At 42.7% G+C, this 25726-nt stretch overlaps 1 protein-coding gene across 2 annotated transcripts in view; it reads left to right on the forward strand.

Moving 5' to 3' along the window:
- RAB11FIP4 (RAB11 family interacting protein 4) overlaps positions 1-25726 on the forward strand; it is a 130374-nt gene that overhangs the window by 49517 nt on the left and 55131 nt on the right. For both annotated transcript variants that reach the window (XM_075518691.1, XM_075518692.1), the window contains exon 3: positions 8812-8900. In XM_075518691.1, coding sequence (XP_075374806.1) covers positions 8812-8900 — 89 coding nt within the window. The remainder of the gene's footprint in view (positions 1-8811; positions 8901-25726) is intronic.

The raw sequence follows: 25726 nt of genomic DNA on the forward strand, positions 1-25726 counted from the left end.
TTTCTGATAAGACATTGTTATGCATGCTTTCACAGCATCTCTTTAGAAAAGCTGGTTCTATTGCTCACCTCCCAGCGTGGAAGTTTTATTGGTCTTTAGCTACCAGCCATACTTTTCTTAAAAATGAAATTGGTCATATTAAAGTTCAGAAGGGGTATGTCTACCTTTCAGAATGGAAAGCCTCCACCATGTTGTTACCACTCACTTTTCAGTGCAGCCACATCCCAGGGGTAGCAGCAGGCTTGTTATCAAACAAAAGCAATTTGTCTTGGCAGCAACAGATTATAAATATGATTCTTTAACATCTCAGCCTATTGCAATTGCTTGGGGCAATCAGATTAATAGAGCAAAATGAGATCCTACTATAAATCCAGTGGGTTTTTTTCAGTAATGGAGTATGAAGTTGTGTTATTCTTAGCACTAGAAGCCAAATGTTTAAATTCAAGATTTACTATCCTAATGCCTTGCTAAATTTCTTATTTATGAGACTTCAAATTAATTTGTCTCATAGATGCTTGCCTTTATAGTATGCTGAAGACATTTTTTGCTGCACAGAGGTGATACAGTGTTTTTTTGGTAGTTCAGTGCCTTGAATTTTTTTAAAGCATGAGGATTGAAGCATCTAGAACAACAGATTCAAATCTCAGTGGTAAAGAATTGACCTCTGGTGACATTGATTTGAGCATTTCAGATCCAGGTATCGATCTTAGCGAAAAACTCAATGTTTGAACCTGAAAAAATCCCAAACATCAGAGTGTTCGATGTCTGCTCTATAACTGGTTGGTAGCAGCTCTCACTGCAAGGAGAAACTGCAAACCCTGGATCTAAAATCTGCAGCTTGGCCTCTCTCCTCCATAAACCAGGGCATTGTTCACTCTTGCATGGTACAAATGAAAAGTGTTGTGTTCCTTTACAAGTGGACATCAAGCCTTGCCTCCTCCTTAGTGCTTCTGAGCTGGATAAACCTCATGACATATGAGTCATGTACCTCCATAGCAGCTGCTGGGACTGTCAGGTGGAAAAGGCAATTAATCTTCCTCAGCTGCTGAGTAGCAGGAACTGTGGGGAAGGATGGGCTGAGGAGTCTCACTAACAGCAGGAACCTTTGGAAGTGATGGACAGGACTTTTTCAAGTGGAGGTATCCATGCTAAAGGGGAGAAGTGTGTTGGAGGAACTCAGTCCCACTGTGTCTCTGGGGTGGAATACTGGACAGGCAGGGTGCTTTCTATTTATAGAAAGCTTTGCTTCTTTTTGCTGGTCCTTTGTGGATTAAAGGACTTTGCCTCAGCATCTGTGCTGAGCCCGTGCTGTCTAGGCTGCTTTCCCCACGTAATTAGGCTCTGCCAGAGCCAGGGACAGGCTTGCCATCAAATTTAAAGCTTTGCAGCAATTTCATTGGAATGCCAGAATATGAAGGTTTTACTCCTGCTGAAGCTGCCCTCTCTATCTGCTCACTGCATGGCTTTATTTCGAATAACTGCATCAGTCTGGAGAGCAATTGCCATGAAATAACACCTGTACCCTCTTAACTAGCAGCTGTGTCAAAGCCAGTATAGTCTAAGAAGTGGCACTGCTTAGAGACTTTGAGAGCAGCCAGAACATCACTCAAAGGCTGAATTCCCATTGATTTCAGCAGGGTCAGTGCGGGATTCATTACTGTTTGCTCAGTGGAGTCAATGACTGGTTTTGCTGTACTGAATTTATTGTGCTGATCCAGTAAATATTTTCTGCCACTTGTGATACTTAAAGGCTTGAGTGGAACTGTTCTTTCTAATGTGCTGTGCAGGCTGGTAGGTTCCACAGTCAGACATGTTTGCAGAACCAGGCTCTTGGTATGTTTAGCAGGGTCTAACTAAGTCTGACTTGTTCCTTCTATTTTAAGATTTATGTTGTCTTTCCAATAGTCTCTCTGCTTTGATATTCCACTTAAAAAATCCCAACACTCCGACAAATAAAGGGTGAGCTCCCCCTACTGACCTTGGTGTTGCAGCTTACAGAGATGAGAGGGCACAGCATGAATACAAGTTAATGCAGAATTAAAAGATAAAGGCAAAGGTATTCCAACTTTACAGCTTATTTTAACCACGAAAACAACACTGACCACTGTGTACCAATTGGAGGGTAATGGCTTTCATAATGGGAGAGACTGAGTCATGTTAGCAGAGAGCATTTCTGCAATAATGAATCTTTGTGCTTTAGCAGAATCACTGTTTTTTCAGATTAAATCGTACAGCTTGTTTTTCTCCTGGAGCAAGAGAGTCTTTTCCTCATCTTGTAGAAGTTTTAAGGACATTTAAGTTATGCTCTGTTATGATATTTGAAAATGGAGAGTTGTAGGAGCTCCTTCATATTCATTAACAGTGTGGAAGAAGCACAGTTGTGAATTTATACGCTTCCCCACCTGCAGCAGTAGCAACCTTTGAATCTTCAAAATAGTAACACAGACCATTATGTGCCTTCAAAAATCCATCTCTGTGCTTCCCTGGACCTTTAGGCATCTAATTACTGCAGTTGGCTGGAAAGCTTCTAGAAGCAGTCTTTATGTGAGCAGATAAAAGTTAAAAAGTAGATATGTTTCTCCATGAGTTCCTAGCAATTTTGATGAAAATTCCAAGAATACAGATTCGCCCAAAGCTTTAAAGAAATGTTCAAAAAGGGAAGTTGGCTGTTCTGGTAGCTCAGACTGTGACAGGTTATCTGGACTGTGAAAGAATATGAAAATAATATAGTACGAAATTTGATGGGTTTTTTCCAAAACAAAGTTTTCCAGAGCAGAATATTTCTGGCCTTCTGTTTCACTGGAGATTTTTATTTTTTAATTTGCTTTTATAGTTTCATTCAGATGCTCCAAACAAACCTATTTCTCACAAAACCAGTGCTGAGTTTTGACCATCTCTTTTAACTAACTTTAAAATCTAATTTGCAGTCCCATAGCTGAGAACAGTATTGTACCAGCTTTGCCCTGAACATCCAGTATGGAATAAGAGATGGATATCTTGCAGTCATGTAAAAGGAGTTTATTTTTATTTGCCAGACACCAGTATTTGTCATATATACCAATACCTAAGACCAGGACAGCTGCACTAGCACAGGAATTTTAGTAAAGCACTGCAGAAAACCTCAAAGTCTTTATGAACCCTTTAGGCTCATCGCTATAGATCTCAAACTTCACAGTATGCCATAACTGGAGATGATTTGATGAATCTATCCATTCTTTTAAGAATAACTTATTGACAGGAGCGGTACTTGAGATGGCTCCAAGGAGAAGGACTGTCACGTAAATGTGAAGAGCTGAGCTCTCCTGCTTTAAATTACGCTATAGTTGTTTAATGAACTGAAGTTGGGTCCTCTTAAAAGTACTTCAGAGTTTTCTAAGACTCAACTAAATTTTACTAAATACAGCCTGAAATCATAAATGAGTCTAATACACCATTAAAGATCCAAGGGTAGATAAAGTAGAAAGTTATTGCTCTTAGGAAAAATGCCAGGAATCAACTATATTCAATTAGGTAACCAGATTTGATTTCCTATAGTATTAAAATTGCTTAATTGCCTGTGAAAATTGCCTGATGCAGTATGGGTTAAATCTCCTTCTTGGAGCATTTGCAGGAAATCACTTTGCCGCAATTGTGTTTATTTGTGGCCAGAATGTCTGTTTGCAAATTGACTGTTTGTTAGGGTGTGAAAACCAATTTTTTTTTAAATGAAACTGAAGGTAAATTTGTAAAATTATCTCATAAGAGAAGTCATGCCTGGCATCCTGACTGAACTGAAAACGTTAAAGGTTCATCAAGGACTTTCGTTAAAGGAACGAAAAGGTTAAAGGTTTCCCTTCAGTGACTTGTAAAACACTTTCATCATCTTTGCTTAGGACTGAAGATGATCCTGTCCTGCCTCTGGACAGCCAGCACTGTGTTTTGAGAGTTTACAAGGTATTTTGAAGAAAGGAAAAATCTTAGCTGGCTATTTTCACAAAAAGAAAGGATAAATCACACAGAATCACAGAATCGTATAGGTTGGAAAAGACCATTAAGATCATCAAGTCCAACCATAAACCTAACACTACCAAGTCCACCACGACACCATGTCCCTAAGCACCTCATCCAAACGTCTTTTAAATACCTCCAGGGAAGGCAACTCAACCACTTCCCTGGGCAGCCTGTTCCAATGCTTGATAACCCTTTCAGTGAAGTAAAATTTCCTAATATCCAGTCTAAACCTCCCCTGGTGCAACTTGAGGCCATTTCCTCTCGTCCTATCACTTGTTACCTAGGAGAAGAGATCGACCTCCACCTCTCTACAACCTCCTTTCAGGTAGTTGTAGAGAGCAATAAGGTCTCCCCTCAGCCTCCTTTTCTCCAGGCTAAACAACCTAGTGGTTTTGGTGCTACTTAGATTGTTCTGCAGCAGACTTCTGACCAGGGACAGGTCACTTGCCATTTTATACTTCACTTTGCCCTGCAAAGTGCAAATAATTCCAAGCTCCTATGCTGTTTCCTAACCCAGTTCTGGCCAAATGAACTGTGTTTGCTTATGCATTTTTAGTATTAGGATAAACAGTTTTTAACTCAGATAATTTTGACAGACCAGACTAGAGGGTGACTCAGTGCTTTGTTAAACAAGAACTGATACACGTCTTTGTGTCAGTCTTCTGAGTGACGCAGAGAAGCTGCCTCTGTGCTGGCTCATCAGGTGCCTTTAGCCAGAGAAGAAAATTCAGCAGCTTCTGGCCACTGTCATTTTGTAATCTGATAGTTAAGTTCTTTCTCCAGATAAAAGATTTTTCCTGATCTGTGCCAGCCTGCACAGTGATTTATATAATGCACAGCCCTTTAGCAGAGTGTTCCTCCATAGAGGGCATCCTTTTGCGGAGCTGCAGCAGTAAATACACAAGGACTTGAAACTATTCCTGGGTTAGCTCTTTGCCTCTATCCACTGCCTCACTACGATTGCAGTGCAGCTAAGCCTCCTTGCCAAGCGCTGCCCAAAAATGTAGATGAGGAAATTTTCCCAACCATAGCAAGGGAGAGAGAACATCGAGCACATTAATATCTTATGATACAAGTAGGCATCCAAATGAAATGTGTCTAATCAACCATGTAAGTGGCTTTCAGTTTTACCATTTCCTGGAAAATGAAATTATAGCAATAATGGGACATCTTAGTGCAGGAGGTCCTTAAAATAGCCAGGAAGTATTCCTTTGCTTATTTGCAATGGGTTATTTATGGACAGATTCTAGCCTTGGGTGCATACTGCTGCACAGCTTGAAATATCCATCATGGCAGTTCTGCAAGCCTAGGCAAGCATGTTTCTTTTCAAGAGTGGTACTGGTAGCAGAGAGCACCATGTGTGCCAGACTAGACTGTTCCCTGTACAAATTGTTGTCCAGTGCTTTATTATTTCCATACTGAGATTTTCCAGAGTAAACCTTTATTTTCTGTTGTTTTCTGGCTGGACTGTGACACACTAATTTAGTTCACTGGCATTTTGCAAGTCAAAATATATTCTGGTAATAAGAAGACATATGCACAGTATTTGAGACACTCCAGTGTCCCCTCTTTATATTATGCCTCTTGTGTAAACCTCTTGGAGTACTTGGAAAATTCAAATTATCATTTAGATAAGGGGAGTGAAAGGTGAGATATATTAGCACTGTTGCAGAAAAACACCGAGTAAGAAAGTTGATGCGTTTCCTGACAGTGTGCCAAAACCCACCTTTGTGGCCCAAAGAAAAGACCAGCACCACAGTCCTCCAGAGTTAAGAGATTCTGATTTGTGTCTTCACAGGGAAAAAGAGCAATGGAGAATTTATTCTTTAAATGCAGTTCTTAAGAGGAATAAAACCAGTGGCACAGTCCTAAGATTCTTGAAGCCAGTGGGCATCTTTCCATTGATTTGATGGATGTTGGAAGAGGTTCAGATGTCTGCAAGGTAGCAATGATGTGTTTTAGTAATCTCAGAGAAAAATGGCCTCTCAGCATTTCCTTCTCTTCTTCCCTTTTTTGTGGAGTATAATAACATGCAAATCCTCCCAGCAGGATGAAGAGATCCAAGCTGTCATGCCAGCTTTCATGCTAAGCAAACCTCTCCCACAGGGGACACTGGTTGCTGCACACTCAAACATCATCCCACCAAAAAGTCACCTTTGCAGAAGGAGATAGTCTCAGATGAACCTACATCCTGAGTCTGGCAGTGCCAATGAAAACTTGGCCTGTGACTTCAATAAAAGCAAGATTTGGCTTTGTTTGCCATTTTAAGCTATGCAGCTAGGTAAACAAATTGGATTAAACGCCTGGTGATGTTCTGGAAATGGGTCAAATGCTTGATCAGCTTCTGTGGTTCTGGATCAGGACATAAAAGCCTGTGCCAGGTGGCTCTCATGAAGAAGTGGTGAGGGCTGCCCCAAGTAGGTTAGCTACAAATGAGGCAATGCTTTTCTTCCCAGTGTTTTTACTGAATAAATTATAGGCTTGAATTTAAATGGCCAAGGGCTATCATGAAGGTGTCCTCCTTATCAGACAAGGAAAATGAAAGAATGTGATCAGGAGTAATCTTAGGTAAGAACTGAACAGCAAAGAGGGGACACATAAGACCTTGCAGCTAAACTCTAGGTTTGAGACCCTGGAGATCTGGGAGCTATTTGTGACTCTAGCTCTAACAGACCAGTCTGGCTGGCATTCTGAAAGGAGGCAAGGCAGAAAGGTTTCTGACTCCCCTTGTTTTGGGCAGTTAAATCCTTCTTGCACCTTTGAGAACCTTTGTGACTTTACCCCACCAAAGAAAAAAGTTGGGGGAGGTGATAACTTCTTACCTAACAGGCTTAAATGAAGATTGACTGCTTAGAGGTCTTTAGTTAGAAGCACTGTTGCTAGTACAACTGAATTAGGAAAATAAGGCTTGAAATTATGGCTTAAGATATTGTTGTTGGGAATTTTTAGAACTGTGTAAACACACCTCTTTCATTATACTAATCTACATCCATTATTGTGGTAGCACTTGGCATTTATTTTCTTTTTTGCTGGAGATAACTCACTTTAATGATTAGGTGCTCCATATCATGCAGAGACCTTTTAGCAAAGTAAGCGGTTCATACATGTAAAGACTCACAGTGGGTGCTGGCATGAGGCAGTTTGATGAGTAATAAGCTTTGGTTATTAATGTCAAAAGGTGCAAACAGTAAATTGAATTCTCCTCTGTAAGAGGACTAGAGAATAACCTCAGTCAAGCACAGGCCGACACACATAATGATAAAACCAAGAGAAAGAAAAGGATCATGGCTGGGTGGAAAATGTGAGAGCCACAGGCAGGGCAAGTTATGTAGAAAGATGCCCTCTCTCGAGGCAAACAAGTTTAACATTTTACGTCTATCAGCCAGTAAATTATTTCTTTGGATTGTTATTCCCAGGTGAGCTCCTATTTGGGAAGTGACCCTAACACAACATTCTTGCCCACTAACTTCTCCAGCAAAGTGAAAAATGCACAGAAGTGTGCAATTAATACCTTAATTTATTCTCCCTCCTGTGCCACTTGAGAATCTCACTTTGCTGCAGAAGCTGGAAGAGGGAGAAAAGTCCTGCTGCCTGTTGTCCATGTGACACTCCTGAGATCTTAATGGTTGCTTCATCCACCACGTGCTGCCTCTGATATATGCCTGTGCGTGGGAGACAGGAACAATGTATTGATCTCCCATATTAGGCTTCCTCCATCTGGTCACCTTTTCTGTTCTTTTAAGTACTCATTTCCTTTGTAAGGAACTGCTGTCCATAACCACAAAGTATCTTCATCCCTACAGATGTTATTCCTTTGTTTTAAAAACAAGAGTGATCAGCTAACAGTATAAACCTGTGCAGTTCACACTTTCTTATATTACTGTGTTTCCTCTGGCTCACCTGCCTCATGAGTGGGTATCAGTGTGTAATGTCACAGCCAAATGTTTTGCATTAGTGATGGGACAGAAGAGAGAAATACTGCTGGATAATTGCAGCTTCCAAGTAGGATAGTGTACAACACATGCTGAGAAGGTTTCACACAGTTTAGGCCCAAGGCTATAAGCTGGTTATTCTAAAATAGCCTGGCCTGATATTACTGCCTTCTGCAGCTCAACATGCCAAGTGTGGTCATTGGTAATTAATGGGGAATGAGGCATTTGGTGATTTCAGTGTTTCTGTATTTGTCTCAGGTTTTCAGATGAGAGAAGGACTGAGGGAAACAGAGACATTGATTTTTCCAGCTGTTAATGTGGTTGTTAACAAAAGCAAACACAGAAGCTGAGAATCTCCGGTTGCAGTGCATAGATATTTGCTTGCCAAACTGTATGCTCTGTGACAGAGCTCTTTTTGAAGGGGACTTTGTGACATTTAGGTATTGCGCCTTTGTCACTTAGACCAGAGAAAATCAGAAGCAGCTCCACTGACACTGATGTGCAATAGACACTGGCTCATGCCAAGCCTGCAAATCCAGTGTTTGACTTCAGAGTTTTGGGTTGGTCAGGGGTGGGTTTCTATCCCGCAGGATAGTTTGCCAAGCCAAGCAATGTTCAGCTTGCGGTTTCCTTGCAGTGTAGTGTATCCATGCTGAGAGTCAGCATTAGTGTAATTGTACTTATTTAAGTGCCACATGCTGAATACATGCTGTGGAGAAGTCTGAAGGCAGAGCTTTGTTACAGCTATTTAAACATATTCCAAAGCTAGCTTTCAAGGCTTTGTGCATACAGATTAGCTATGAACCTGTGTTTCTTCCTCCATTGTCCATGCAATCTCTGGGAAGATAAACTCTCAGCCTGACCATTTGCTCTCGTTTCTGCTTGCCAGGCTGTGAAGAGTTACTAAAAGATGTCCTGTCTCCCGAAAACTCTGGGCCTCGACACTACGAGCCACAGTATGTTGATTACTATTACCAGGTAAGAGAAGTACTAATTCTGTCTCATGTTAGTGGCTGAGGAAGCCTATGGAGTGATGTCTAGTTGGGTCATTGTAAATGCTGTTGTTCTACTTGGCCTGTTGACTCTTCTTTCCTAGGTTCATGACTGTTAGCAAGTCTTCCACACTGGTTTAAGCTGCATTTAACACAGGGTAGCTGTCAGCTGGTGTGAGAGTATTTAGGATTTGGATAGCATTGCTCTTACAAGCCTCAGTATTTGCTTGGCTGTGAAGGGAGGCATTGCATACAAGCTCTCTGGCACCACACAAGTGGAAAACGCTGAATTGTATCTAATTAAATCAGTCAAACTTTGTAGGTGAACAAGTCCTCAGAGACCTTCTGCATATAATAAAGAGGGATTCAACAGCTGTTGGGAAGCAGAAACAATACACCTTTGGTAACCTTGATAGTATTTTGGCTGGTGGGTATAGCATATTTTCAAACCATTAAAGGTCTGCATCTGTATCCTTAGTTTGACAGTGCCTGTGCAGTGTAACAAGCAGGACAATGTTAAGTTTCCGTTAAGCATCTATTTGTCTCTCCTTCATTTTACTTTGGTTTTAATCACCTCCATCGATGTAAATCCTTAAGATTAAAGGTACAGTTAGCATTGTACATTCAGATAAGGATTGCATGGCAATGGTGTTATGAGACTACAAGTGATCCTGAAATCAGTAGGGAAAGCATTTTACCTTCCCAGGTGATGACATGTGAGAACAATATTCATGTATTGAGGAAAGACATGTGATAAGCATGCTGGTGTTACAACACTTCATGGTGTTATACAAAATAGTTTCCACTGTTCATACAGAAAGTATAGAGACACTTCCTTTACCTCGGTGCAGAAGATCTCTGTCATAAGATGGAAGGAGCTCTCCGTGACTGCAAACAGGAGGGCAGAATTTGGTCATAAACTTTCTTAATAAGGAGGAGTTGTCTGGGCTTATTGGCTCGTTTTGTTTGATGAAAATGACAGTCTGGTTTCAGTACCTGGGCTGTGGCAGGCTGATGCCACCATCACTCTGCTTGTTTCTAAAACCCTATTTTTTTGTAATTGATGACATAGATACCTGCCATGCTGTTGCTTGGTTACCTTAATAGATATCCTAAACCAAACTCTCTGTTTTGCAGTAGATGATAGAGGCTATAAAATGGAAAGCAGGCTCTCTGCAAACACTAGATGTTCCCCTGTTGCTATGCAGACATTGCAGGCTGGTCCTGACATGCTTTGAAGGCAGGCGGTATGGTCATTGGGTCTTTATTCCTCAGGGATTTCACATCTGCTGTCATCCAAAGATGTGCTGTGGAGAGTGCTTGAAGACGAACTGTGAGATATCTACAAACTGCACCGCTCCTGCCACCAATCCACCAGGAGAGGCTGAGGGTGGGAGTTGCAGTTGCTAATGCTGATAGCAGCCGATGAGTTTCCAGTTTGAGTTCTAGATTTGTGCCTCTGGAAGAGGAAGGGGGCAGAGGGTGACCCTTCCTGTTCAGAAGGACTTGATCTGGCAGTGCTGTGGTGGAAGCCTTGCTGATGACTCCTGGGTAGGACTTCTGATGTCCACCAGCCATTCTGTATGGTCCCTGCAGTGGGCAGCACCATTGCAGTAGAGTCCAGCAGCTGTGTTTGCCCACTTTAATTGGGCCACTGCAGTATTTGTGCAGCCTCTGAGCAGAACCAGGTTCTTCCCCACCTGCCCACAGGGCAGATGAGCTATGGTGGTAGGGAGAGGACAGGAAACAGTGCACGTTGTTGTACACCCCATGCTTATCCCACAGCTCCTCTGCACAGCTACCCTCCAGAGGGGATCGTTTCATCTACAATCTCCAGGTCTTTCAGGTGCAGTTTAGAAACCGTTCGCTAGATGTCAGTTAAAGGCTGGGAAAAGGCTGTGAACAGGTTCTGCACTTGCTTTAAGGATCCTCTGCTATGGCAGAAAGTTGGAGTTGTAAATCTGATGAAACAGAGGAGAACTGAGGCCCAGGTGGATTTGCAGTTATCACCATTGATGAGATTTGTTCCCTGTTCCCAAAGAAGCTCGTAGTGAAAACATATGAGCTCTCATTGCATCTCCCAGACCTTATTGAGTGTGAATTCCTGGTGATGCAGTCAAGTTTATGGGCAGCTCCCAATGGCATAAATGGTAGTTGCCTGTCTAATCTGATTTTCATCCCAGTATACCCTTTGCATCTCTGTAATTCTCAGGTGCAGTCAAATTCTCAGGCAGCAGAAGGATACATCTGCTGTGATGGAATGAATAGATGTTTTGAAAGGGAATGCATCTCTTTTATTCCACCCAGGGGGCTGTACTCACACAAAGGCAGGTACTGAGCTGGTTCATTGTTATTCTGTGTCTGTATTCACAATGTGATTTGAGAGGAGGAGGAGATTTATCCTTGTCACATGTTATTTCCCCTGTCCCCTGCTTTCACTTTTGCTTCCCCTCCCAAGTGCCCACTCCCTGTATTGTAGCTTTCTGAAGCCCAAAGACAGAAACCTGAGGAGGTGAATGTAATGCCAAGAAGTGGGATGAAGTGGCAGGAGCCACAGTAAGGTGCTGAACTGATCCAGCTGTTTATGTATGTTGAGTCAAATGAGGAAGAAGAAACTGCCAAGCCTCCAGCCTTTAATTGCAACCAACTGGATGCAATTAATTTAAATTGATACATAAAATCCCCTGATACCAGGAGCATGGGGCATTTAATTTGACATTTTCTAAATGGTCTGCTTTTACTTTTTTTTTTCCCTTCAGTGTAAACAAGAGCAAAAGCTGACAAGCTTTTAATGTCTAAAAACTGTCCGAAAAGGAGAAAAAAATCCTATTGTATATGCAATTTACAATGCAAAGACCATTCCATGAAAGGTTTCTAATGGTCTAGAATGAGAGACTGTGTCAGTGATGTTTCAGGTGACTGGAGTGCTCTTCTTTTGAGCTCAAGTCTGTTAACATGTGATACGCAGAAAGCACAGAGCAGCACTTGGTTACTACAGGACTCTCAGATCAGTGGGAAATCTCCTACTGACTTCCATCAGCATTGAATTAGGCTGCAAAGAGTATGTTAGCACATACAGAGAAAGCTGGTCCAAAGAAACATCGGCGGATGGGATTCCAGTTATGAGTTAGTAGCTGTAGAGCCTCTCAGCTCCAGGATCTACAAACAAACCTGCCCCCTCTGTGTATGAAATCAGAGTCTGTTGATTTGGTTAAGGTCTGTATTGTGCTCCATTTCAGGCACTGCTTCAGTCAAGTGCTGTTTATTAGTATAATTTCTGTCTCTTACAGCCTTTAGAGAGATAATAGAATGCTCTGAATTTGCCAGAAGCCAATTTATCAATCTTGAATTCCTTTCACAGTGTTTGCTGCTATGGCCTCAACTCTTGTTTTGGCTCCAGTTTGAAGGAAGACAAAAGTCTCCCTAGTCCAGTGTACAGGATTTGCTTTGCGGCAAGTATCTGGTAGCACTTCGGAGCCCTTGGATAGCCTTTTGGAGATGGTAACCAACAGAAAGTCCACAGCTGAAGCATGTGTGTGAAGACTCAGACCCACATTCAGCCAGCTCAAACAAAGCAAAGTGCCTGTGTCTAGTATTTCCGAATGGCTGGCTCTGGGCCTTCCTGGGCACCTAGCCAGCTGGGAGCACTAGCCACAGGACTCCCTCTGAATTAGGCTGGCTGCATCTGCAGCTCCCTGGCCAAGATTTGCATTGCAGGCCCTGAAAAGTAGGGACCAGGGTCTACGTGCTCTTCTGTCTGAGCACCTAAGTTTGGGGAAAAAGGAATCAGCAACAGGAGCTGGATTTTTCACCTCTTCACCTGGCGTAGTTTGGCTGTTCAGATTTGAAGGGAGCCTGAATCTAGATCACTCGGATAGATGACAGAAGAGGAGGTTGAATGACAGATCTTAGAGCCCCTCACCACCAGGTAGCAGGGTACCTATTTGAGTAGCTGCTTCTGAAGGGACAGACTATGTATTTTTACATGGGAGTAATTGCCTTTTCATCTGAAATTAATGCCCAAGTGCCATATGTGCAAACCCAGTGGAAGAGTGTCGTTGTAAGATACAATAATAGCAGGGTCCTTGTTTTAAACAAGGCTGTTTGTTTCTTATTAATTGTTGCTGTATTGAGTTGCTGCTTTCCATTTTTTTGCTGCTCTCACCTGTAAATAAGAGAGTGAATCTGCCTCTTAACAAGGTACAGGACGATTGCTGCATGTCAAAGAATAAGCTGCCTTTTCAGTCCTGTGTGTGTTCGCCTGCCTGCCAAGTGATTAATTATACTGTATGAACAGCAGAAAAAATTGTTGAAACATGACAAATAAATTGTGTTTGCCTCTGGGATGGAGCTGGGACTACTAGCTGATCTGCTGCTTTGAAAATATTTTCAATAGTAATTAGGAGTCCCCTACTGGCTTCTGAAAAAAGTTTTTTCCCCACTAGCTGCCTGAGGATATCTGCTAACACCTGTGTCAGAACAGAGGGGGCTTTTCTGCCCTGGAAAAAGACTGTGATCCAAATGGGTTTTTCATTAGGCTGTGGAAGAACATAGCAGTGTGAGACACAGCTGGACTGGGGAAAGGTGAAGGGCCATTTGCATAGGTCTCCTTTATCAGCCTGGAATTGCAGTTATTATCTCCAATTGTGCTGTCTCTTGCTATTTATTGAAAAGCAAAGCCCAGGAAAGCATTGAATATTTTATTGAATTCAAACTTGCAGTTTTCTTCTTGTTGTTCCCACCTTAAATAAAGCTCCCCCCCCTTTCACCAGGCATGCCAGCAGTCACAGCAATGCTAGTTTGCTAGTGAACAAATCCCTCTGGGTCACTTCAGTAGACAGGAGCAAGCACAGACATCAAATCTTACCTGAGCCCAAGAAACATCTCCCTTATCACTCCTAGTGTCCCAGAAGCCTGTTCTGCCCAGGTTGGGGTGGTGTCCACCACGAAGACAATGACAGTCAAGGAATAGTACTAACCTGACACCATAAGTTAATGCAGATCTTTACTAAAGATAGCACCACACATCCTTCAGAGCTTGACTGTTGATGTATTTTTATCTTTGGTGCAGACTTGGCAGTGCTCAGCCCCTAACAAAATGTTCCCACATAGTTTGCTCTGGGTCTGTGCTCCCTTGCTGTACTGAGCTCACTCGTCCTTCTGGAAGCTGAAGCAAAGTTTGAGTGAAGGATGTCAGATCCAGTGGGGAAACTTTGGAGAGTCTGTAACCAGAATTTTTTGTATTTTTCATCTCATATATGCTGTGTCTTGAAGCAATGGCTCCACCTTGACCATCGAGTTGCCAGTGTTCTTGGGCAAAATGATTGACCTCATTTGTCAGGAGGGTTTTCTTGATACTATTTTTCCTAACATTAAACCCAAGTGTTGCCTAATTGTTAATGCAAAATACATCTTTCCTCCTGCCTTCTGTGGTAGCATTGGCAGAGACATTCCTTTCTTAGTAGAGGCAAAGCAGCTAAGATGTTATTAAGTTGGAAATACCTTTCCAAACGATAGCAAAGAGAAAAAAACAGCCTGTGCGGTAAGGAGGAGCAATATTAAACACAGCCAATTGAAGGTTGTTTTTCTTTCCTGGTTCTTATCAGCCTCCAGTTTTCTCCACCACCCACACTCTCTCAGTCATTCTTGGCTCCCATTGTGTTTTCAGCCCTGCAGATGCTCGCTGTCTGCCTCGCGTGTGAAGACTTCCCTCCCTGTGCTTGAGACTCTTGGGGTGTTTATGCTACACAGCAATCAGCACAGTGCATGTTTGCAATTTGCTTCCCTTACCAAGCTGCTAGTGGGCTCTTCTGTCCTGCTGTCGCTGTGGGACCCACGCTGTGATTATGAGCAGCTCATCCTAACATCTTTCCTCAAGAAGCTGGGAGAGAGGCTGCATCTTCTTTCCTGCAGTAGTCAAAACCTGGGACATGCATATCCCCCAGTACTTCAACTGGGGCATATTCTGGCTTGAGCCTCTCTCTTGGGTATGCCAAGGGATACTGCTGAAGGTTCCCTGGTTTCCCTGGTCTAATCTAGAAGTCTGTTTTATATTTGGTGTTCCTATTATCTGCCAGATTCTCCTTCCCCTCAGCTTCTGCTGCATCCCCTGGGAAGTGAGTATGCTCAACATCTCCAGGGATGGCCTTCTGGGAGGCCCAGCCTAAGGATTGATCCCAGCCCCTGCTGAAATAGGTAGGAAGACTTCTCAGACCCTGGCAGGAGTTAGGTCAGCACCTTGGGTTGTTCCTGAGGTGGTTGTTGCCTGAATCCCTCGCTACAGAGGGCGGGAAGAAAAGCTTGATAAAGCTTGATAAAGCACAGCCATACAGTTACAGAGAGAAAAAAGTCCAGGTTCCTAGGTAGGACTAGGCAGGATTATACACAGGCAACACACTGTCTGCACCGATGAGAAGTTTATTGTAACCTCTAAGGGCAACACTCTCAGCAATTCATTTTTTCCTATTTTTTTCCAAGCACCAGAAAGCAACATTAACTACAACTGCCAAGAAACCCCCAGTGAACAATTACCAAGAGCAATGAAGAGCACAGCATGCCCCCATTTGGGACTAATTTACATGGAAATTGCCTGCTTTCACCTGGCAATATTCTGAATTATATTTTTTATGTTTGTGCACACATGCAAAAATAAGTGTCCTTGGTACAAAACACCTGCATAAAAATAATCTACCTCTGGCTGCTCAAGATGATTATGAAATGCTGCTCTGAAGGACTGCTGTACAGAGAATGAACAGTTTTGCACTCGGGGCAAGGTAGGCATCTTCCAACAAAATAAATGCTGACTCCTCCAAAAACAGCCATAAAAGAGATTGAGGATTATTTTCTTTTTCAAAACCAGTTTGAATTTTTGATTTGGTGGAACATCACACACTGACATTTTTAAAGGGGAAATTACTTTTTCCCTGACTTGTTTTGCTCGGTTGTTGTATAAAACACACATAAAATAATACAGAAAAAGTGAATCACTCTGGCCCAGTCAAAAAATATTTCTTCCCTTTCTCAAAATGTGTTTTGGATTTTCTTTTGAGAAAAATCTGAGGTTTTGACCTTCTCATCCCGAGCTGGGCCAAGAAAATATTTTGAAATCTAAGAGCTCATAGGCTGGGAGAAATATTTTCCAACCCAGTTCTTGCCACAACACCCCGGTAGATGGGCTTTGCTCCCTCCAAATGCAATCCCACTGTCTGAGGCCAGCAGGAGACTGCCCAGGGCAGGGTATGACCTGATAGAGATGTTGCTTGAGTTTCCATAACTCTCAGAATGGAGTATATCAGTGCAGTAGTGTTTATTCAGATAGTGCCATCTTTTGGGGGTTGGGAAGCTGGGCTGAATTTGTGTATGTCAATGTTGTTGCACAAATTCTGCCAGTTAGCTGGTTTAAATTTTAAGCACCTGCTCTTGCAAGTGAACTACTGGCCTCCTGTAATAGAACCTTAAATCAAGGAGGGGCCAAACATTATTCACTTCCCACAGGGGCTTGTCTGAGTCAAAATTTACTATTTCTTAGGGCTATATTTGGCTGGGTGGTTTGAAACAGGTGGAAGTCTGACTGCCTGGTTCAGCCATCTTTGCTGTGACTTGGCGACAGAGATGAAGTTCCAACCGTAGTGTCCTTCCAGGTATCTATTAGAAAGTCACCTCGTGCACTTATACTTGTTGTTATCTCTGACTCTTTTTTGAGTATTTATTTCTGTTCTGTGGCCCAGGTAGGGTTTTGTATAGCATTCAAAAGCTTTACCATTTGAAAGCCTGTCACCTGTCTCTTTGACAGAACCTCTGTTTAATAGACATTTTCTGTCTCATCCCTATTTTTTCTTTCCGAGGCATTATCTTCAAGCTTTAGTCTGCTGATTTTCTGACTGAGCACAGTTTTGGGGGTGTTTTTTCTGCAATTGTCAGTTGCCATGGCAAAATATTCCTCCCGTCCTTCTCTATCCATGGATAAACCAATTTAGGCTGTGGCTCAGTCTTTGGGTAGAGGCTGTGAAATGACTGAAAGCTAAAAGTTGGTCTCTTTCTATTGAGGAAGTCACATCCCTATTGATTTAATCCTTCAGGTAAGTATGGCTTTGTGGTTTAGTCCTTTTTGCCTTGTGTTTGCTGTACTGACAATCTGTCCACTTTAATTTGTGATGTGTCTTGAATACAGCATTATTAACAATATAAGCAAAATAAATATTATGACAGCACTCACTGTGTACTGTACTCCCATAAAGAAATACAACTGCTCTGTCAGAGGGTGGTGAACGAGTCTTGACTCTGATATATGGCCTTTGGGGAATACCAAAATATCTGTAATAAAAGTAGCTACATAAGAGGCAGCGCACGGAGCATTTGGTGGGTTTCTTGACACTTGTGTGAAAAGACGAAGATATCTTTGCTCTCCGGTTCATAAGCTTGAAACTGGCTCGCTCTTTCTGTGTTTTGTTTTGTTTTTTAATTTCCTATTCTGCTTCATGTCTTTTCTCCTTGCTGCTTGGGGAAATTTTTGCTGCATTTATGGAAAATTTTGGGACATAGAGTGCTGTTCTTGGAATATTTTCAGTGGGAAGGATGTGAAATTGAAATACAGGAATTTTTTTTTGGAGTAAAAAGCATTGGTTTATCCCCCCCCCCCCCCCCCCCCCCCCCCCTTCAGAAGAAAGTTCTGTGTAGACCTGTAAAAGCTGGCTGATAAAGCCAAGAATCTAAGTTATTATGAAACTGTAGAGAGAAAGTCAACCACAAAGAGATGTTCTAGCTAAACAAAACCAGCAAAATCCCTCATTGCACAAGCAAACAAAAAGGATTTGACTGCTTCTTTTCTGCCTTCTAGCCTCTCTGACCAAACTGAGAGCAGTATTTTTTTGGAGGCAGCTTATTTCATTTTTCAAAACAAAAGAGCTGCACATACTGCTAGGAATTTTCCCACTTACATTAAAAAATTCCTCCATAGATTAAATCTTACAGCAATCTTCTGTCACACAGCCACCACTATACCACCCACAATATTTTAGGGTTCAAATATGTGATTTCATTAGCCTCAAGAATTGCCACCAAAGTGACCCATGCAGTTCATGAAATTGCCCAATACTTTTCCTAGTTATGAAAGCTCAAGGACACCTTTCCCACTTCCTTCTTCTCGCATTTCATACCCAGCCCTTGCAATGTCCAAAATCCTCACAAAACCACGTGGACTTAGGCCTACCCATTCGAGTGCCTCCCCCTGCCAGGTTTTCCCAGCAGCGCTGAGACCTGCCTCCCACTGTGGGAGACTACTGCAGCGAGGTCCTGCATGGGGGGGGACTGTGGCACTGTCCTCTATCAGAGGCAATGGAACTGTTTAAAATTAAACCATCATACTCAGCTGGGCTCATAGAACTAAAAATTAGATCTTGATTATCTTGTCTATTTTTAGAAGCTGGAGAAGAATCAAAATGTGATTTTTTTTTTTTTTTTTTTTACATGCTGCAGTGGAGAATGTATTTGTCTGGGTGGAGGAAGGCTTTTCCAGTACTGTCACACATCTGGGCTGCAATAAGCAATTTGTAACTGAACAGGAAGAAAAAGTAGGCCAGCCTACAAGAGAGTATCTAGGAATTACTCCTGAGGGATTTGTGCTACACTGCCTCCAGCAGCTGAAATAACAGCATGAAATTGCAATTAAAAATTAAGAAGAGATATGGGCTATTTGACCTTCTTTCAATCAGGGACACAGAGGCCCTCTCTAGAATAAGGATGCAGAGAAATGTAGCTTCTGTTGAGCGATTGCATGCCAAGAAGAGGCTGCCAAAGTTCATCCTAAGCTCGGTGGAACAGAGAGATCATTTCTTTCCATTTGACACAGTCCTTGCAGAGCCTGGACTGGTTTTGGAGCTGTGTGTACGCTGGTGGGACAGTGCCACCAGGTATGGGGACTGCTGCCTGCCGGGCAGTGTTTACAAGTAGCGTGAAACAGTCCTTGCTCCAAGAGGTATGGTCTAAACCGATGAGAAATAGGAAACTGTCAATTGTGACATCTTCTAAGTTTACAGAAATCCAGGCAAGATTAATTAGGCCCCTGAGAGGCCTTGTTAATTAGCAGTTTTGCTATTTGGCTCACCTTTTTACCCAGACTGTTATTGTAATTACCCAGTTGACTCTAGTATCAGTTGGGGAATAGGCCATGAGAGAGAGTAGCCTGTTTAGGTGGATGTGTACACTGGATCCCAAGCCTGTTTTGGTACTTGGTATTATGATAACCTACTAGGAAGGTTAAGTTGGAATAATAATGTAGCCATGGCAATGTTGATACAGGGTTGACACAAATGCTGATGAGTGTTTTGGGCTGACGGTGTAAACCTGGCTGCCTAGCCTCAAACCACTATGACTAGGAAATGTTTGGAAAGAGAATGCATAAAGTACACACAGTAAAGTAAAAAAGGCATATCAAAAAAAGGTTAATTCCTTGGAGCTTTTGCCAGCCTGTGTAAATAGGACTGTGATAACAAACAATTTGGCTTTGCAAGAGGCTTTGATAGGTTCTTAACCGTGGAGGCCGAGAGCCTGCAAGGAGACATCCCTAGTCTGAATCCTGTTCATTTGTTGCCTTTCTACATAAGTCTCTGGTCACTCAGCATGTTGTTTGGGGCAAAGGGTTTCTCAGTATGTGTTTGTACAGCACCACGTAGAGCCAGAGAAGGATCATGACTGGAGGAGAGAAAGTTTACAGGCTCTGCACCCTTTGATAGGTACATCCCAAATACATAAATGTGTAAATGTATTGTAGAGCTTTAGCCAGCCATTTTTATAGAATAGTGCAATACTTAGGTAAACTTTCTTGCCCGTGGTAGAAATTTATTCATAACACTGTATACAAAGTGGCCTCATTTAAAATGGCCTGGCCTCATTTAAAATGGGGGGAATTTCTCAACTTACACATACTGAATATACTACCACCTTCTTCCAGCAGCAGAGAGGATGTTTGGCTTGTTTTAATCACAGACAGAGCAATAGACAGAACCTCAAGTATTTTTATATATTCTCCACAAGAAGTTTCCTATATTGGTAACTGTTCTGCATTTATTACTGGCATGTGTACGTTGAAAAAATTATTGCTGTTTGTTGCTCCAGTGAGTTTTTCATTACTGTGTCCTTGAAGGCTAATGTCATTGAGGAAGGTTTGTTGGGGTAACTGGGGCGTGTGTCTTCATCAGGAGATGGACCATATGGTTACAATGCCCTGAGGCAAACTCATGGAAAACTCTAGTGCATGGAAGATGGCAACCTGTCCAGAACAGGGAGGAGTGTTGAGGAACCACTAGGAACTGTTGGTCAGATTCTTAGATGATGAAAATCAACCTAAGAGCATGAAAGAAACGAGCCTATGTTCCTGCCAAGTTGTTTTTTTTCCCCACCTTGTAAGCTTTTAAGACTGTTACAGTAGGAACTTTTTCCATATATATGGCTCCTTTCAACTCTTACAGCTTCACCTTCACCAGGGTCCTCTTTTGTCTTTTAGAGTTTCAGGACTTAAAATGGCTTGTCATACTTAGATCTCTAAAAGGTCTCTGCCATAAATCTCTACGTTTTAGACTAGTGTATTTCTTGGGATCTTTGCTCCACTGGCTTCTTGTTACACTCCTCAGAATATTTCATAGACCAGTTATTATTGCAGTGTGTTCAACCAAATTTTCTCTCAGTGCATTGTACAAGAGAGCTCACATCCAAGACCAAACGAAGAACTGATGTCCTACTTTCCCTTCATCCATTCACAGCGCAGAACTGCCTCTGAGCAGAGTGTGTGTGCAAAACTGAGCTCTGTGCACTGGGGAGATGGGTATGCAAAGACAACTTACCTAAAATGTATATGTAGAAGGAGTGCAGTGAAGAATGAAGGAAAAAGGGAGGGGGAGATGAAATCTCAAAAATCAGAGGAAAGTAAATCTAATGCCATAAAAAAGGAAGTTAAAGTTTGGGAGATTAAAGCAAAACCAATTGGGAGAAGTCTGAACTGTAATTAGAATAGTTTCTCTTGTTCACCTGCAACTTAGGGAGAATGGATGTTCTGCACATGTTTAACTTTATCTAGTACCCCCAGTTATCCTAAAGGATCCCATGCACCATACAACATCTAGACCAAATCTTTCTGGGAGTCGGGGAAGAAGCCTTTCCTGTCTGTATGTCTGTGCAGTTGTACACACATTTTCAAAGCTCTGGATCCATGCATTTTCTGCCTGCATGCTATGGCTTTGCTTTTGCTTGTTTATCTCCGGGAGCACAGAGTGTCTCTTGAAGAAGAGGTGCTGAGAACCTCGTTGGTGTTCTCCCTCCCTTTCCAGCGGGACATTTGCTACATGCATATGTACTGCAAAAACCTGGGGGCTCTAGACTGGTAACCAATGTACCCTACATCAGCATGGGATTTGGGCTTTAAGAGTTTGTGAAAATCTTAGCTTAAACCAATAGTCTTTGCTTTGTGAAATTCTTGGCTTTTTAAAATGAGCTTGCACAGATGTTTCCAAGGAAATATTCATAAGTTTCTATTAACCCTGTGGAAAAGTGAGGAGGGAGACCTAAATAATGAATGAAGTCAGTTTTTCACTGCGTCTCTGAGATCTGATTTTTATGGAAATCAGTAATGCACAGTATTTTGTGAGACTAATAGGTAAATATTGCCTTTCATAAATATTTGTTTACCTCTGAACTCTTCAGCACAAGGATCAACAACCATCCCTTTATGAATCACTCTTTGCAGGGTTATCTAGCTGCAGGAGCTGCCACAGGTTTCTCATCTGGGAACCTCTCAGTTAAGTGAAAGAGTAAATCACTGACTTTCTATTTCCACCATATTCTGAAACTTCACTTAAAATCTTTCTTTTTGTCTCATTGCCAAGCCAACAGCGAGCTATTACAGGGGAATTATAAAAGGGAGTTTTGTGCAGTAAATTCAGAGTTTTCACCTGTTGCCTAGTACGATTCCTTGCCTATAAAGAAACTCTGAGTAAGACTTCTCAGATTACTGCACCATGACAAAACTTTGCTATCAGGAGACATCCTGTTTCATGTCGTGGTACTCGAATCAAAGGGGAAAGAGTTTGTACTCAGACACCGCAGAAGGTGCCCTGCCAAGAGTGACTGATATCCTGCTGAGCTACAAAGAAAAGTTTTAGCAGTTAAATGTACTGAATAACACTGACCCATGTGCTTCATGAAGCAAAATCCTAGGGCCGGGGAAAGTCCTGGAGCACTTTCTCTGCAGTTGTTGAAGATTACTATTTTTTTGCCATGAACAAATTTGTCAGATGTTTCCGGACTTAGAGCCAGGGTGTTACTTGCTGTGCTGCTGAGTGACATGCCTTTCCTCTAGCTTGTATGTAGTCTCATTAGATCAAAAACCTTTACAGGAAGAGACAGTCTCTCTTGATTGTATTTGTATAGTGCCTGTCATGTGGGGCTCTTCCTTTGCCTCTCCCTTGGGAGGACAGGACCACTTCATTTTAGAAGGAAGAGATGGGAAAGGGAAGAAAGCAGCACTATTAGGAGTATATCAATATTTACTGTACCAAATATTCATATTTAGTTTGACTTAGATACTTGCATTCTGTATAGACTCACTTTTACGTGCAATGTCTTCTTTCTTATGAGAGAACTGATACTCAAGAGAGGAAGGACTCTCCTGAATCAGCTCCCAGGAGCTCAGACTGCATTAGAACATCCTCCCTTATCTGCTCTTGGCTCACCTCTGTTAGCACGGCTCCCTGGGACTGGCTTGTGCAGGTCCACTTGAGGAGGCACAACATCCTTTCCCGAGCTCCTGCTTTCCAGTAGGCTGGGGCTGCCTTCGGACTCCTGCTGCTTCCGCAAGAGCCGGTGGGTAACAAGAACCACATGGACCACACGTGTTTCTGTTTCCTGAGGTAATTCACCATCTGTAACTGCTTCTTAGATGATGTGGGGTCCCAAAGCTTCCCCCTGGCTGACAACTCACTGCCTCACAGAACCCTTTTCTCATGGCATCTAAACACTTCCATATTGAACATAATTAATTAGAAGGGAGAGGTGAGTATCAAGGGCAGGGATCAGTTTTTAAGAGTAGTTCAGTATTTTAATTCGACCAGATTGTGGAAATAGAATGTGAAAGGTAACTGGAGGTAGTTTACTCCCTGCTGAAACGGTATAGAAAGCCACATCACATTTAGCACAGGGAGAGGCCCTTCCATGACCTGTTCTTCACAGGACATGGGGCACTGCAGGCCCCTAGCTGGGCTTGCCCTGCAGTCACGGGGTGTCTTGGTTTTGCATGGATGTTTCCAGCCTGTGCTGCTAGTCTTGGTGCAGCTGGTGGGCAGGAATCTTCTTCATTGGCTTCATTTCCTTCTAATATTGTATATTCAGAAGTATCTGTGCAGCACCAGGGCCATTAACAATACTGCTGATTACTTCACATCACTATTTAATTAGGATGAAAGACAGGGCATGAGCAATTGGAGATTTTACACTCGGGAAAGAAATTGATTTATGGAACAATCAGTCTGTTGACTCCAGCAAGCTTTTCTTTAAAAAGCAAGAAAAGTATTCTTGTCACTTTTGGCTTGATCTAAATCAAGGACCTTGTGCAAAATCATTCTTCTCAGCCTGTGATTGTAGAGACCTAACAATGGGGCAGAAATTGATCCTCTGTTAAATGCTGTGTGGTACCTCAGGGAGTGAGGTAGGGAGCCCAGGCCCTCTACGAGCCTGGAGTTCGCAGTGCCTTAGTGGGACTCCATTGAAAGGCCTTGCCTAGGCTGTACCTTTGCAGTCACAGAGGACTGCTCTTGCTATAGCAAGGAATTTCTGTTCTTTTGCCAGTGTAGAATTGCCTGGGAATTAAAACTGATCTTATTTTAAAGGCCACTATGGGATGTATGTACATGCTGCGCTCCTGCATTCCTTGTATAAATGTGAACATCGCCCAAAAGCAGTAGAAAATCAATGTGAAGGCGCCTCAAAAAGGTCTTGATAGTGCTAATATTGTCATGATTTTGCCCACACTCATGAGCTTTATTGGACAGCTGTCTGTTTCTCCTAAAGCTGGGAGTTTTCCCTGCGACATTCTGAAAAAATGTTATGCGACTTGAAGAAGGTATCTTGCCTCCTACAACAGATCTGCACCTGCTGTTCCCTGCTCCATGTCTAGGGCTGAGCATCATCCAGTCTAGCGTCATCACACCCAGCTTTTGCCAGGCTGCCAACAGCCCATATGCAAGGGCTGGCCTCTGCTGTCTGAGATGAAATGTCTTTCAGATCTTCCTCACAGTTAAGCTGAACCAGAGGTTATGTTTTTCCTGATATGTCTGCATTTGTCAAGGAAACTTCTCTATGGTTATAGTTATACTCTTATCCATGAAGGGACTGTAATAGAAACAAAAGGCTGTTTTCTGTTACTCTCTGAGGCTGCTGTATCACTTGTTGCTCCAGAGTTCCTGTGTGGAACTATAGGTTTGGCTCAGCTATGGCTGAGTTGCCTTCTCTTCCAATTTCTGTAGCTAGAAAGGGACATATTTCTGTGACCAGGATGGAGAGATTGATACAAATATTTGGCTAATGAACATTTGTCAGATAAGAAAAATGAATTCTAACTTCCCTGTTAATGAAAAGTATACTTGGAGGGACTCTAATGCTAAATACAGGACCAGGAGAGAAAACAGCTGAATCCATTTTCCTATTGCTACAAACCTCCTGTGATTTTTTAGGCAGGGCAGCTGAACCATGCCCTCCATCACACCATGTTGTCCTCCCTATCAGTAAAGTAAGGATAAAACTATTAGTTCTGGCTATTTGGATGGCAAGCTGGCTGCCAGAGCACATTCCCCTGACTACACGTGCCAGCTGTGCTGAGCAGAATAGCCCCCTCCTCTTATCTGTTGACCAGCTCCAGGGAACTGTTGGTGAATTAACATGTTGTGCCCCACAGCCTGAGAACAGCAGCCACGTCCCTCAGCCAACAACTCCGAAACGGCTTGACAGTTAAATAGTTGCCTCTGCTGCGTGGCTTTTAAGAAATGAAGTGAAACTTAAATGGGAGTTCTGCAAAGTTTGATAGCCCTTCCACTCCGCTGGCATCATTCACAGTGGGCGTTCAAGCTTCCAGCCTAATGGGGATTTGTGAGAAGGCATCAACTCAGAAAAAGTGTCAACAGCACCACAGGTCAGGCAAGGACATATTATTATGCACCTTTGAAAACACAGCCAGACTTCACATCTCAGCCCAGCATGCAGCAATCATTAGTCACCCTGCATAATCCTCTTGACCTATTTTTTTTTCCTTTCACAGTGGTCACATTTGAAAATACTGTCTAGAGCTGGTTGGGCTCACACAAAGTTGTTAATTGGGAGCTGTCTAGCTAAGGGGTAACACAGAGGCAAAGTTCAACGCAGCATGCTCAACGCCCGGGCTGCAATGCCGAGTGTTCCCAGGGAGGTGATGGCCAGGAGGCCCAGGAAACCTTGTGTCACCAGTATGCACAGGGACTTGATTCCTGTTTCTTCCAAAGGGGCTGGTCATCTGCGCGTTTTGGTTTATCTGGAATTAAGGATTTGACAGATCTGGCCCAGCAGAAGGGTTTGAATGTGAGAAGCGCTAATGGCATTTACTTACAGGAGGAGGAAAACACTAGTTGGAACAATGGACCAACTAGCAAAAGATCGCCCGGACATCTCCGTCCCAGAGAGCTGGGCGTGCATGGCCTTTGTCATTAGGGGTTTTTTAAAAGGGTTGCCACCCTGGTTGCTTTCCCCTAATGCTGGTGCAAAAGATGTGCAAAGCAGCATAGTTCAGAGGCTCTGTGC

The sequence above is a fragment of the Mycteria americana genome, chromosome 16 (genome assembly GCF_035582795.1).
Source record: "Mycteria americana isolate JAX WOST 10 ecotype Jacksonville Zoo and Gardens chromosome 16, USCA_MyAme_1.0, whole genome shotgun sequence".
In the NCBI taxonomy this organism is placed as follows: domain Eukaryota; kingdom Metazoa; phylum Chordata; class Aves; order Ciconiiformes; family Ciconiidae; genus Mycteria; species Mycteria americana.